The sequence below is a fragment of the Microtus ochrogaster genome, linkage group LG8 (assembly GCF_000317375.1).
Source record: "Microtus ochrogaster isolate Prairie Vole_2 linkage group LG8, MicOch1.0, whole genome shotgun sequence".
Lineage (NCBI taxonomy): Eukaryota > Metazoa > Chordata > Mammalia > Rodentia > Cricetidae > Microtus > Microtus ochrogaster.
In genome coordinates, this window is record NC_022033.1 from 14,926,968 (window position 1) to 14,939,458 (window position 12,491).

Here is a 12,491-nt window from a genome sequence, read left to right on the forward strand (position 1 = left end):
CTTCCCTGTTTAGGAGGGAAGACTCACTTTTGCTCTCCCCATACACCTGCCACCCTGAGTCAAGGAGCCAAGGCTGGGGCTGGGAAAGTAGATCCGTTAGTAAAGCGCTTGTCTTGTAAATATGAGGAACTGAGTTCAATCCCCAGAACCCATGTATCAAGGCTAGGTGTGGAGTCACATTTAAAAATGTGCACGAGTGTTTTCCCTGCGTGTGTGCCTGTGTACCACAATTGTGCTTGGTGCCTTTGGAGGCCAGACGGGGGAGTTGGATTTCCTGGAACTGGAGCTATAGATGGTTGTGAACCATCATGTGGGTGCCAGGAATTGAACCCTGGTCCTCTGGGAGAGCAGTTGGTGCTCTTCATCCATGAACCATCTCCCTGGGCCCTGGCAAAAGCTTTCAATCCCAGTGATGAAGACAAACAGATCCTTTGCCAGGGTTTGCTGGCCACTAGCCTAGCCTAATCAGTGGACTCCATGCCAGTGAGAGACCTTGTCTCCAGAAACAAGATGGATGATGCCCTTGAAACAACACACAAAAAACACAGGAAATCATTCTCTGCCCTCCCTGGGCATCAGCACATATACATGTGCAGCCTTCCACATGCAAATGCAAAAGCACACACATGCATGTTCACATACACATACACACACACACACACACACACACACACACACACACACACACACACATAAGCACGCACACACGCACGGATGGTGTGGGGTGGGATGGGATTTCTCCCTCTGCTTTTCAAAGAAAATCAGCTCCCTAAGCCCCAGTTTTGCCATCTATATGATAGGAGATTATCCATAAAGTTTAAGCTCTAGGCAGGAAGACTGAAAAGGAGGCCATCTTACCCAGCACGAATGTCCCAGACTCTTATTCTGACACCAAGGGGAAAAAAGACACCAATACAAGGGCTTAGAAAACATACGTGCCATTTATTATTTTTGGATAAACTTATGCTAAAACACAAGAGTAAGAACCTATTTTGAGATTTTGAAGGGTTTTTTGACCCCTTAGGCAGTAATGGTGGGATTTGGGGCTCAGTGTGGGACCCCAGTGATGTTTGCATGTACAAACTAGTCTGATGGGGGGGTACTTTATGAATGCTGGGTATGAAGTTCACGATTTCTATTAACAGGGTAGGCCACAGAGAATGGCCAGGGTGAATGGCGTGGTTGTCACAAGAAAGCAAGGACATCTGTGTCCAATCCTCCCTTCTCTTGTGTCCACTTCAGGAAAGCCTCCTGAATGCTGGAAGCTTCTGAGAGTTCCCTGAACAAAGGAGGGTGGTCTCAGGAGAAAAGCTTAGCACCCGCCCTTCTCTACCACCAGCTTGTACTTAGTCCATCGTATTATAGCAGGACCAAAACTCAGAAGAGAAAACTCCAACATAGTGTCCTCAGCTTATAATCAGAAGGGTAAACTTTTATTTCACGTTTCCCATATTGTAATAGCTATTAGTGTGGGATGGATTTCTCCTTCAGAAAGTATGGACGGGGGGGGGGGGCAACGGCTGACCCCTACACCAGAAGACTGCTACCCCTGAAAGTCAACATTTCCTACCCCTCTCATGAACATCACTGGGGATGGAGAGGCAAAGAGTGGGAGGCAATGTCCAGGAGGAGGCCAGCTGTCCATCAGAGCAGTCTGAGCGATCTGCCTGGAGCCTCTGGGGGTACTGGAGTGAGGATGGCCAAGGAAGCCTTGAGGGCTCTGAGCATGGACAAGTCTGTCCTGAGACCCAAGACATAGCCTAAGGGATTAAGGACAACCCATCCTGACCATCCCGGACTGTGGTGTTCTTTTTCTTTAAGCAGGTGGCCCCAGTACCCCTCCATTTTACAGAGGACCCTATCACTGAAGCTGGGATTTCTGGACACTGGGGTGCTAGCTCCACCCACTCAGAAGCGCCAGCCCTGATGGAACATGATAGTTAATCTCATGGCTCTTTCCTCCTGCTTATCACACCTCCAGCCTTGGAAACATTGGTCAGTGGCACTTTGTAGGGGCTCCTCAAAGCCATCCAGAGTCAGGCAGGGGCTAAGTGCTGACTGCTGGGGATTAGCAGTTCCAGGATGCAGCTTGCATGCAGCTCCTCAAGCAAGCCTGGCCCAGGCTTTCTTATCCCTCTCCTGCCCCTCACCCAGTCTATCTCAGCCCTGGACTCCCAGACTAGACGGGTCCCTCTTCCAGGAACCACACCCTTGCTGCTCTTCACACTTGGGGAGAGTAAAGGACAGGAGTCACGAATCCGCTCGGCTACTTCTCAGCAAACAGGATTCTTGACTTCCAGTGGGACTTTAGAACACCCTCTAGCTGACACGGTCTGGAAAGAGCAAGCCTCTGGTATCGATACAGGTAAAGGATGGTGAAATCTCTGAGTTCCATCACAGGGGAGACAAGAGCTTCCTATGAGGCAGTTAAGATCCTGTACTTTCATCTTCTGAAGGTTCTATGAGATAGTGGATGTCAATGCCTATGGCACCATCTGGGAGTATGAGAGAGTTTGACAGGCCCTGGGGACGGCCCTGATCCATTGCTCTGTCCCAGCCCCAAGCTCTAGTCTAGCCTCCTTGCTCTGTCTCAGTAGCCCTACCTCTGCAGGATGTGTTCAGCTTCTGACAGCACCACACCGCAGCTACTTCTGACTTCAGTCTAGCACTCAAGGTTCCGTAGTCCCCAGTGTGTGTCCCATCTCAATGCTATGGAAACGGATTTCTTCATTGTCTCCCTCCCACACTATGTTTCTTGCCTCTGAGCCTTCATTCAGGCTCCTGGAAACTGGTCTGTCACCTGCTGTGCTAGCCTGAAGCCCACTCTTTCCTCTCAAGGGACAGAGGCAGAGCTTGCCTCTCTCTAGATGCTTTCCCCATGGCTCCCAACCTCTCTCTACATTCTGTTGCAATTGTCTCCCCTTGGATGACTCTCTGCTATAGGAAGCCATAGGGCTCATCGCTCCAAAGGTGTGGCCTAGTACGGGAGGGAAGAATCATGCTGGTGTTGGCAGAGGTGGGGAGAGAGGTGGTGACTCCTGCCCTCTGCCTCACCCGGGTCAGTGCTTACAAAAGGTTCTCAGAATGAATGGGGAAATGGTTGCCACATCTTCCTCAGCCTCCCGAGAGGTGGCTTTGGAGAAGACAGAATGGCTGAGGAAGGTAACAGTGGAGGATGGGAAAGGGGGTCGCCTGAGGTTGGCACAGCGGAAGAGAGAGGAGTACCACACTGCAAGCTGACTCAGCCTCAGGAGCTTTGCATCCAGACCCCCTGACCAGCACCAGGAAGGAAGAGGCCCCAGCAGCGGGAGGGAAAGGGAGCTGTGTTTCAACAAGGTCCTGCAACATCAGCAGACAGTCATCCTTCGGGGAGAAGAAGCTGAGGGAAGATACGGATGAAGATGAAGACAGTGGCTTCAACTTGGGAAAAGTGGTCCAGGCAGCAGAAAACTTCCCAGCTCGGGGCTCCTCAAGGCGAAGGCCTGCCCTCCGGGGTGTGGGGTCAGGGGTGGCAATGCATGTGGAATTCAGCCCATGGTCTTGGGCTCTGCACCCTTTCCATGGTTGCTCTGGGAACGGCCCCTTTTGTCACATCTTCCTTGCTGTGACTAAGTTACACCCAGGTGCTCTCTGAGGGTGTGAGCCAGCAGAACCCCTGACCCCCAATGGCTTGCTAGATGACTTCTTGCTTGGTGATAGTTGGCTGGGGGATGGCAGAGGGAGGCTTGACAATGGTGGCAATGGCTCCAGGCAGAAGCTTGTAGGGTTCAGATCCTGAGCCACTTGGTGGTGACGGCTGCGGAGTCTCAGGGGTGGCTGAAGGGAGAAAGAAACAGAAGTCGCTCAGGATTCCAGCCTTTGTGGGAATAACCAAAGAGCCTGGGAAAGCCCTCCCACCTGCTGAGACATTATATAAAATAAGATGACGGATCCAATCCCTAAGGTTGTTTACAGCCCAAACTTCTACGTTCTATGAAGTCCTCCCTGCCATCTGTCCACCGTTTGATATGGAGACTCAGGCTGCTTTTCCCAGGCCAGGGCCCAGGTGTGACTGTTCCCAAAGGCAATACGAAGTGTGATAAAAATATTCTGACTCAGAAGAAAGAGCAGAAACTGAGGCCCTGGGCTAACTGGTTTGAAACTGGCATGTCTTCAGTCTTTGGGAGAAGAGTAACACAAACGAAAAGGCTTCATTCCCATCGCAGTTTGGGTGAGTGACTTTCACCTGCGTGGCTACTTTCATTTTGAAGACAACTTTCCCAAGACCAAACTCAATGAAATCCCTTTCATCCCAGTGGCCACCTCATCCCGTTGACGATTAGTCACTGACGATTTCCCCTCAGATGATGGCCATAGCCTAGTGGGCAGTCCTACTGAATTGCCAGTCTCTTTCAACTGCCCAGAGGATGGCGTTCATTCATCAGGCCAGCTCTATTTCAACGAACACTTTCACCTGGTGGACGATTTCATCTAATGGAAATCTCAGCCAGCAAACATGCTCAACGGTCCCCTCACCTAGTGGCTTGCCTCGTTCCGTAGACATTGTCCGTCACCTTGCTGAATGCATAGCCTCACTGAATAAAGAGCTTTAACCCTTATCCCCACCCCCATTCCTCGCTCTGGAACACAGAGAACTGTGTTCTTGGTTCCACCTTCTAGACACAATCTTCTCCTGCCTCCTTTCTTAGGTCCCCTCCCCCTCCTTACCCCTTGTAGGGTAGACCCTAGGCTGCCCACCTGCCTGCCCCCTGGGTCGGGGCCACTCACACATCTGTCCATTGCTGAGGTGAGAGGGCATCGTGTTGGCAACTATGACATTGGTGCCCATGTGTTCCTGCATCAGGTGAGGGTGCAGGGGGTGGTGGGCGTGGGGTGCATCACTGGCCGACCCTGTAGGCGGAAACGAGGGCATCAGTCAGAACCGGAAGTCTTGGGAAAGGACCACAGCCTTGCGGCATCATTTCCCCAGTGTGGCGGTCCGCCTAGAAATGTGAAAATCACCAGGCGTGTCTGTGGGCTTCGTGGCTTGAAAGAAACCAGCACTTCTGAGTTTAAATACAATGAGTGAGCTCTTTGGTTTCATGGTAAAAAGGTCAGTGGGCGCCTATCTTGTCCTGGGCACTGGCTTATGGCACTTTCAATTCTTTACACAATTTCATCCTCCTGTTAGTTCTAGAGAATGAACACCATTATCATCCATACTACAGATGGGATAACAGTATCCAGAGGGATTATCTCGCCCAAATGTGTCTGGCGAACAGACCACAACTCCTGATGCTGGTGGCAGTGACACCTGAGCCACCACAGCCGCCAGCTCACAGGGCCGCTGAGAATGCGGTGAGTTCCTGCCTGACAGTGGTCCTCAGGTGGGGTGATTTTGTCCTCTTCTGGAAGACAGTTTCTGGAGATATTTTTTTTTTTATTGTGATTCCTGGAGAGATTCTACTCATATCTCACGGACAGAGGCCAGACGTGCAGCTAAACAACACGCAGAACATCTCCGCTCAGAAGAACCACGCCTCTCCAAATAGCAACAGTGCGGGGGCAGAGAGCCTTGGCTTCCATCTGGAGGTGGCTGCACCCTGCATCGCTTCTCCAGCCTCCGGTTCTACTTCTCATGCTGACTCTGTCACCCACCGCAGACCTATCTGTTGAGGGGCTAGACCTGATGCCCCACTTTCCCCTAAGGGGTGATCGTGGTCTGTGGTTAGAGTTACCGTCTCGCAGCCAACCTCAGCTCTGGCTCAGCTACGCTGCGTGGGGAGCACCATCCAAGGCTTGTCTGCCCTGCTCTGCTTCATCACTCTCCCATTTGCCCGGTGCCTACTCTGTGATGCTCTCCACACCTGGTTTCCATCCCCCAAACCCTCTGATGCTGCTCACAGCACAGGACCGGGACCCTGCAAGCTTCCACTCTCCTCTCTCTCTCCTAGTCCTTCATTGATTTCTAACTTCGTCCCTTCCCCACACCCTCCCCTCCCTTTTCTTCCTTTATCGTACCTTTCCCCCTTCCTCTCTCCTCCCCTCATCCTAACCCTGTCATCCTGAAAGCACACCTTTTTTTTTTTTTTTGACTCTATAATTTTCTTGCCTTTCTCCCATGCCCCTGATGGGTCTTTTCTAAAGCCTTCTATGACACATCTTCTGACTTCTGATGCTAGAAAACCCAAGGCTGCCTTTCCTCTATTGCTGGGCCATCGACTCACAGTCGAGGTTTGTCCCGTTTGAATATCCAACACATCTCCCGTGTCAAGTCCAGATGGATCCTCTGGGTCATCTGCTCACCACCCGAGACCCAGATTCAAGTCGTCCCCCCCCCATCTTCCTTGCCAGTAAATTATTCCACCATTGTTTCTGCCACTCAAAGCAGAACTTGACCCTGTACTTTTTCTCTTCTGTCACTCCCTGCTTCAGCATCCGTGGCATCCAGAGAGCCTCTCCTTCTCTGCCTGCTCTTACCTCCACATTTTCAGCCACCATTGTCTCAGATGGCAGAAGAGAGTAACATTCCTGGGCGCTTCCACTGCCCCCTATAATTCACTATTGACCCCTAAATCAGACTGGCCTGTTTAAAATTTAGCTGTATTTTCAGTCTCTTGACAAGAGTTGCAGAGAGAATAAAACACAATTCCATTCCCCATTTTTCTTCCTATCTTCCCTCCCTTTCTTTCTTCTTCCTTCCCCACCTTCCTTCCTTCCTTCCTTCCTTCCTTCCTTCCTTCCTTCCTTCCTTCCTTCCTTCTTTCCTCCCTTCCTCCCTCTTTTCTCCTTCCTTCCTTTTCTTCCTTCCTTCTTTTCTCTCATTCTTTCCTTCCAAAGCCTCACTATATTTCCCAGGCTGCCTCACAAATCCACGGTCCTCCTGCCTCAGCTTCTCTGTTGCTGGAATTACACAGTTTGCTCCTATATAAAACTCATTTTTCTTTTCAAGACAAGGTTTCTCTATGCATCCCTGGCTCTCCTGGAACTTTGTAGACCAGGCTGGCTGGCCTTCAGCTCAGAACTCAGAGATCCGCCTGCCTCTCTCTGCCTTCCAAGAGCTGCAATTAAAGGAATGTGTGAACCACCACTGCCTGGTCAAAAGTGACATGTTTGATCATGGCCCACCAAGCCCTGTTTATGACTTGGTTTCTAATTAATTTCCACCTTCATCTCCTCCATCTCTTACACAAATCTTAGCTCAGAGCTTGGAACAAATGACTTCTGCTTGGAATACTTTTCAAGATATTAAAATCTACTTATTTTTTATCCACCAGTCTTAGACACCACTTCAGGGAGGCATCTCTTGGTCGACTCATCTAAAGGTCCTCACATAACCCATTTTTAATGGGTTTAACATCCATGAAATTCTCCCCTCCTTTCAAGAGTGATTGACTGACTCATGCTAGACCCCCAGTGTCTGGACAAAGGGACCTCTGTCCTTATCTCCACATTTTTCCTGATGACAAACCGAGGTCCTACACACAAGCAGATAGTCCAAGGCTCCCACTGAGGAAGCGCTGGAGTCTAGAGGGCCAGCGCAGGTCCACGAGAAGCCTGTCTCCCAAGAGCCAGCACTACAGACCCACAAAGAGAGGACCCCCCCGCCATGCCCCGTGCTCCAGACCTCCAAGCAGCATCTCCTGCAGCAGGTTGTCGATCTTGGCCATGCCAAAGAGCTTGATGAACTGGATCTGTTCGATCATCTGCCAGGTGATGCTCTGCAGGGTTGGCAGCAGCAGCAGCAGCTCGCCGAAGCGGCCCCGAGAGTCGTACTGACGGTCGTTGATGTAATCCTCCAGGCTCACCTGCACCTGTGACCGCAGCCGCTTGATCTTGCCTGGGTCACTCAGTCCCTTGGCATCTGCAATGGGAGAGGTGGTCAGGGAGCACCAAAACCCCTAACCTGTAGGCTCCAACTGGGCGACTTACTGACCTTGGAACACAGGGAGTCTTTTTTATTAATTAATTTATTATTAATGATTTATTTATCTTATTTTATGTGTACTGGTGTTTTGCCTATGTGTATATCTGTGCAAGGATGTCAGATCCCCTGGAACTGGAGTTACAGACAGTTGTGAGCTGCCATGAGGGTGCTGGGAATTGAACCTCTGGAAGAGCAGCCAGTCCTCTTAATTGCCAAGCCATCTTTCCAGCCCCATGAACCAGGGAGTCTTAACCTGGGACAAGTTAGTGCTGGGACAAGAATTTGGGGTCCTCAACAGCTAGCTTCCTCTAGAACAAATAGTGGTTTAAGATCCAGGCTTCAAAAGATACAAAGCCTGGCACTTCATGTTACAGTCTCACTTCTCTTTATAGTTTTCTTACGCTGTGCTATGGATCAAACTGAGAGTCTTGCACACACTAGGCTGATGCTCTTCTATTGAGAGCCCTAGTCTCTCTTTGTCTCAGGCAAGGGGAAATAAGGAAGACTTGGTCAGTTCATGCAACTATTTGCCAGCAGAACTATGATGTGAACTTGGGGTTTCTGGCCTACAGATGAGATTCCACCATCCAGACCCTGCACTGGCCACATCAAGATAGTTTCCCCTCCCCTTTCCTGCTTGCTGCTGTCTGTCACCTGGGGACCCCACTGAGGCTTCAGTTCCTCTGGCAGAAAGAGACCCCGCCCATACTTTGCACTTTCTTTTATTCAGTCAATTATCTTTATTGAATACCTGTTCTGTACCGGCCTGGACTAGGTCCCCCTGCCCTCAACCAAGCTGCTGACTCTGCCTTGGGGCCAGGACTATCGCAGCTGTCGCTGAGGAATGACCACCCTCTCAGCCCAGAGTTTTGCACCACAGGACTGGAACTAGACCCTTGCCCTCTGGGAAATGGGAATTGCAAGCAGAAAGTAAGACCGTGAGTTGGAGAGACATGTCTAAATTAACAGCCCAAAGTACAAATTCGTGTTCTTCAGGTTCTTAGTTGTGTGACCTTGCTAAATCAATCAGCCTCTCTACACTTTCTCCCTGTTTGGATCTGGGGTGAAGATGGTTCCTAACTCACCGGAATCATGCTATATGTACTCTGCATGAAATGTTTAAAACTGCGCACCTGGGCGGCCTCGATAAATGGCAGTCATTTTCCTCTTGGCTGCTTTTAATTGCTAGAGGCCATCTCTGTGAAATCAGGGACCAGCACCAAGGACAGCGCCGAGCGCCCAGCGCCCAGCGGTCCTGCGCTCCAGCAGGTAAGGGAAGACAGCAAGTCTCAGATAATGAGAAACAAAAGCAGGCTTTGTGCAAAGATTTGACTACAGACGTACTGTGCAAACTCAGGGATAAGAGTCAGCACAGTCATCAGGGAGAGGACAGAGAGAGACTGAAGGAAGGTGGGGGAGGGGATTGGGTATCCTCATTCCAGCAAGTGAAGGGTAGAAGAGGCTGCCTGTCGCTGACAGGACAGAGTAATGAGTATTGCTGAAAGCTACAACGCTGATCAACAGAGACAGGAGGGCAGCAGTAATGGAGGGTGGGAGAAAGGATGCTCGGGATGATGGACAAGAAGGAAGATAAGAAAAGTAAAACGCAGGCCTTTGCAATCTGTGCCCTGCAAAGCCCTTCCTCCCTGGGAACTCTGGTCTGCCTCACAGGGTTGATGAATGACTTCTGGTGTCATAAGGCAAGTGAGTCCATCAGGAACGTGACGACAGGTCTGGGGATGCGAAGGCTAGGAGGTGCGGACGGTACCTGGGTCGAAGAAGATGATGGCCTTGAGGCAGGCATACTCATTGTCATCGATCTGCAGCTCCTGGAAGGGCAGGACCAGCTCATCGAGGATGCGAATGGACACACGGCTCATCTCTGCTAGCTCTGGGCAGTGCCGAGGGACAATGTAGTCATTGCCTGGATGGGGGGAGGGGGGAAGATGGGACTGTCACCTTGGTTGACTCCTGTCACCCTTGACTGTGATTTGTGTGCCTGGTGCTCCTGGGAGGAGTTACTGGGGTCACCATGCCCATTTTACAAATCAGAAACCCGAGGCCAATGGAGGAAGGTGAATGCCTGAGGTCTTAGTTTTTCAGAGGCCTTTTGTGTTCCCCCAAAGTCCTTTTATCTGCATGACTCAAGATGAAGGAAACCCAAGGTCCACTTGGGAGGCACTAAAGCATCAAGGTCAAGGGATAGACTCCGGAATCTGGTCACACCATCTGAATGGTTCTGTCATTTACGGCTGGTTATAGTTAGTTAACATATTTGACTTGTTTGTGCCTCCGTTTTCTTCATCTATAAAATGGGAATATATAGCAACTATCTTGGGGTTGTTGTACTGAAAGGGTTTATTTATTATTTATTTATTCTGGGAGAGCAGTCTGTGTACTATGGGGCATGCACAGAGGTCAGTGCACAATCTCAGGAGTAGACTTTTTCTTTCCACCACTTGGATCCCTAGGCTTAAACTCAGATTGCAAATCTTGGCAACAGGTGCTGTTCCCAACCAAGCCAGTTTAAGGTTTCTCTAGTGCTGTTTCTATTGATCTCAACTGATAGTTGCTAGATTTTTTTAAAATTATATATTTTTTTTGTTGAAGATAGGGTCATGTTATGCTTCTCAGGCTGACTTGAGCCCTCCACATAACCACCCAGGCATGTCTTGACCTTGTAAACTTCCTGCCTCAGCTTCCTAAATAGCTGGGATTACCAGCTTGCAACAGTGTATCCAGTTTGGGATGTTTTTGACCGGCCTGCGTGGTCCGTGTTTGTGGAGATACTCTTCCTTCCTGGGTGTACCTAGCTGGGTTCCACCCCTCCAGCTCTGTCTGGGACCAGAAGCCCCCTCACCTAGGAGCAGCACGTCCTTGAACACCATGGATCTCTTGGTGGCTCCGAGCAGCAGGTGCTCGCCGGCATGTGCTCTGAGCAGGGCCACCTGGAAGAGAGACAGGGTGAAGTCTAGCAGCTGCACGCCAGGAAGGCTGCTCATAGTCAGGTCAGAGGCCTTGACAAGGCAGCTCTGTGTCCCTTCTGCCTTTACTTACCTGAGCTCTGAAACACACCCCACAAAACCTCTGCCTTTCTCCCATGACTGACGGAGCGAGGTGTATAGAAAGTATTCTACAAAGACCAGGAAGGTGGAGCCTGTGCTCTCCAAACCAGGGCACGTCCAGTTCACTCTGCTCTTGAACTGGTGTGTCTCCATCTCTGGGCAAGGAGCCATGCCCTGGCCTCATCAGGGCATAGGCCATACCTGGTGTGCATGCCTCAGATCAGATTCTCAAGAGTGTCAACTTGTCCCAGATGTTTTAAAACTGTGGGTCCCGAGGTCCTACCAGCTGTAGGGAACTGTTAAGGCACCTTAGGGAAAGTCATAGTCTTGGGCTGAACTACTAGTGATTCTGGGTCTGTGTGTAGGAACTGGACCTGAAATATGCAGGAGCTTCCCTGTTGGTTCCAAAGATGCACCGAGCTTGGGAAGTCACTGGTGCTATAGATGTCCACGGTACCTGTGCTGCAGATGCTGTAAGATTCTGGGATTCTCAGAGAATCTATGTGAGCTTCCAGATGAATGTCTGTTCTTAGAATGTGCTCCCACCAAGTACAGGGCATCATCAAGCCCTGTCTTTTCGTGGCAGTCTGTGAAGACTGAAGTTCAAGGTCAAGTCTGAGTGTTTCACAGGCTGTCGTCTGTGCTTTAGAGCTGTTGTTCTTAGTGCTTGTGTGAAGACCAGAGAATGACAGCAGGCTGATGTCCCTGGGGATCTGTGTGTTCGGTGAGAGGCTGCAGGTAGCAAGCCATGCCGCGAGGGGAGGTGCTGCTCTGTGCTCTTTCAAATATTAGATGCCCATAATGTGTCATTATTTTAAAAAATGTATTGGTGTGTGTGTGTGTGTGTGTGTGTGTGTGTGTGTAGGGCAGAGAACAGCGATTCTCTCCTTCTACCCTGTGGGTCCTGGGAATCAGCCTTGACAGCAAGAGCCTTCGCCTGTTGAACCATCTCACCATCCCTCCTAGACACTCGTTCAGACAGTGTGGGGACACCACGGTCTCTGAGCTCACAGAACCGTCAGGCTGAGAGAGTGAGAGGAAAGGGATTGGTAACGTAGGCCAAGGGATAGAAGAGGATGGTGCTGCGATAGTCAAGTGGAGGGGAAGAAAAGAGGGAGCAGGAGAGAGGGAGGGAGAAGGAAAGGAGCTCAGAGCAGTGAGACAAGAGAGGCCGCGGCCATGGGAATGCACAGTAAGCCTCTTCAGCCTAGAGAGTCCGCAGAAGACAGCAGACACACAGATCTGTTCTGAAACAAGTGAAGGAGAGAATGGAGAGGGGGATGAATGCCTGAGCCGGCACCCTGACTTCCTCCCGGTTCCCGTTCCTCCTGAGCCCACCTGCTATGACCCCTTCCCACTTCACCATGCCTGGAGTCTAGGACAGAAACCCAAAGTGGGAGGAAATGGGAAACGTGGAGGTGAGATTCTATTTTCTGTGAACAATAGGAAGGGATACAGAAGATGTTAATCGCTGAGCATGCTCTACCCAGGAGGCACTGTGGTGGTGAGACTCTATTTTC

At 50.5% G+C, this 12,491-nt stretch overlaps 1 protein-coding gene across 2 annotated transcripts in view; it reads right to left on the reverse strand.

The window, feature by feature from the left end:
- Nucleotides 1-928: 928 nt before the first annotated feature.
- Nucleotides 929-12,491, reverse strand: part of Hnf4a (hepatocyte nuclear factor 4 alpha) — a 27,083-nt gene continuing 15,520 nt past the window's right edge. The window contains exons 6-10 of one of the 2 annotated variants that reach the window (XM_005362960.1): nucleotides 10,767-10,854; nucleotides 9,675-9,830; nucleotides 7,607-7,843; nucleotides 4,768-4,890; nucleotides 929-3,816 (exon numbers count right to left, since the gene is read on the reverse strand). In XM_005362960.1, coding sequence (XP_005363017.1) covers nucleotides 3,674-3,816; nucleotides 4,768-4,890; nucleotides 7,607-7,843; nucleotides 9,675-9,830; nucleotides 10,767-10,854 — 747 coding nt within the window. In that variant the 3' untranslated portion in view covers nucleotides 929-3,673. Of the gene's footprint in view, nucleotides 3,817-4,737; nucleotides 4,891-7,606; nucleotides 7,844-9,674; nucleotides 9,831-10,766; nucleotides 10,855-12,491 lie in introns of both variants that reach the window. The other variant, XM_005362959.2, reaches the window with a different exon arrangement.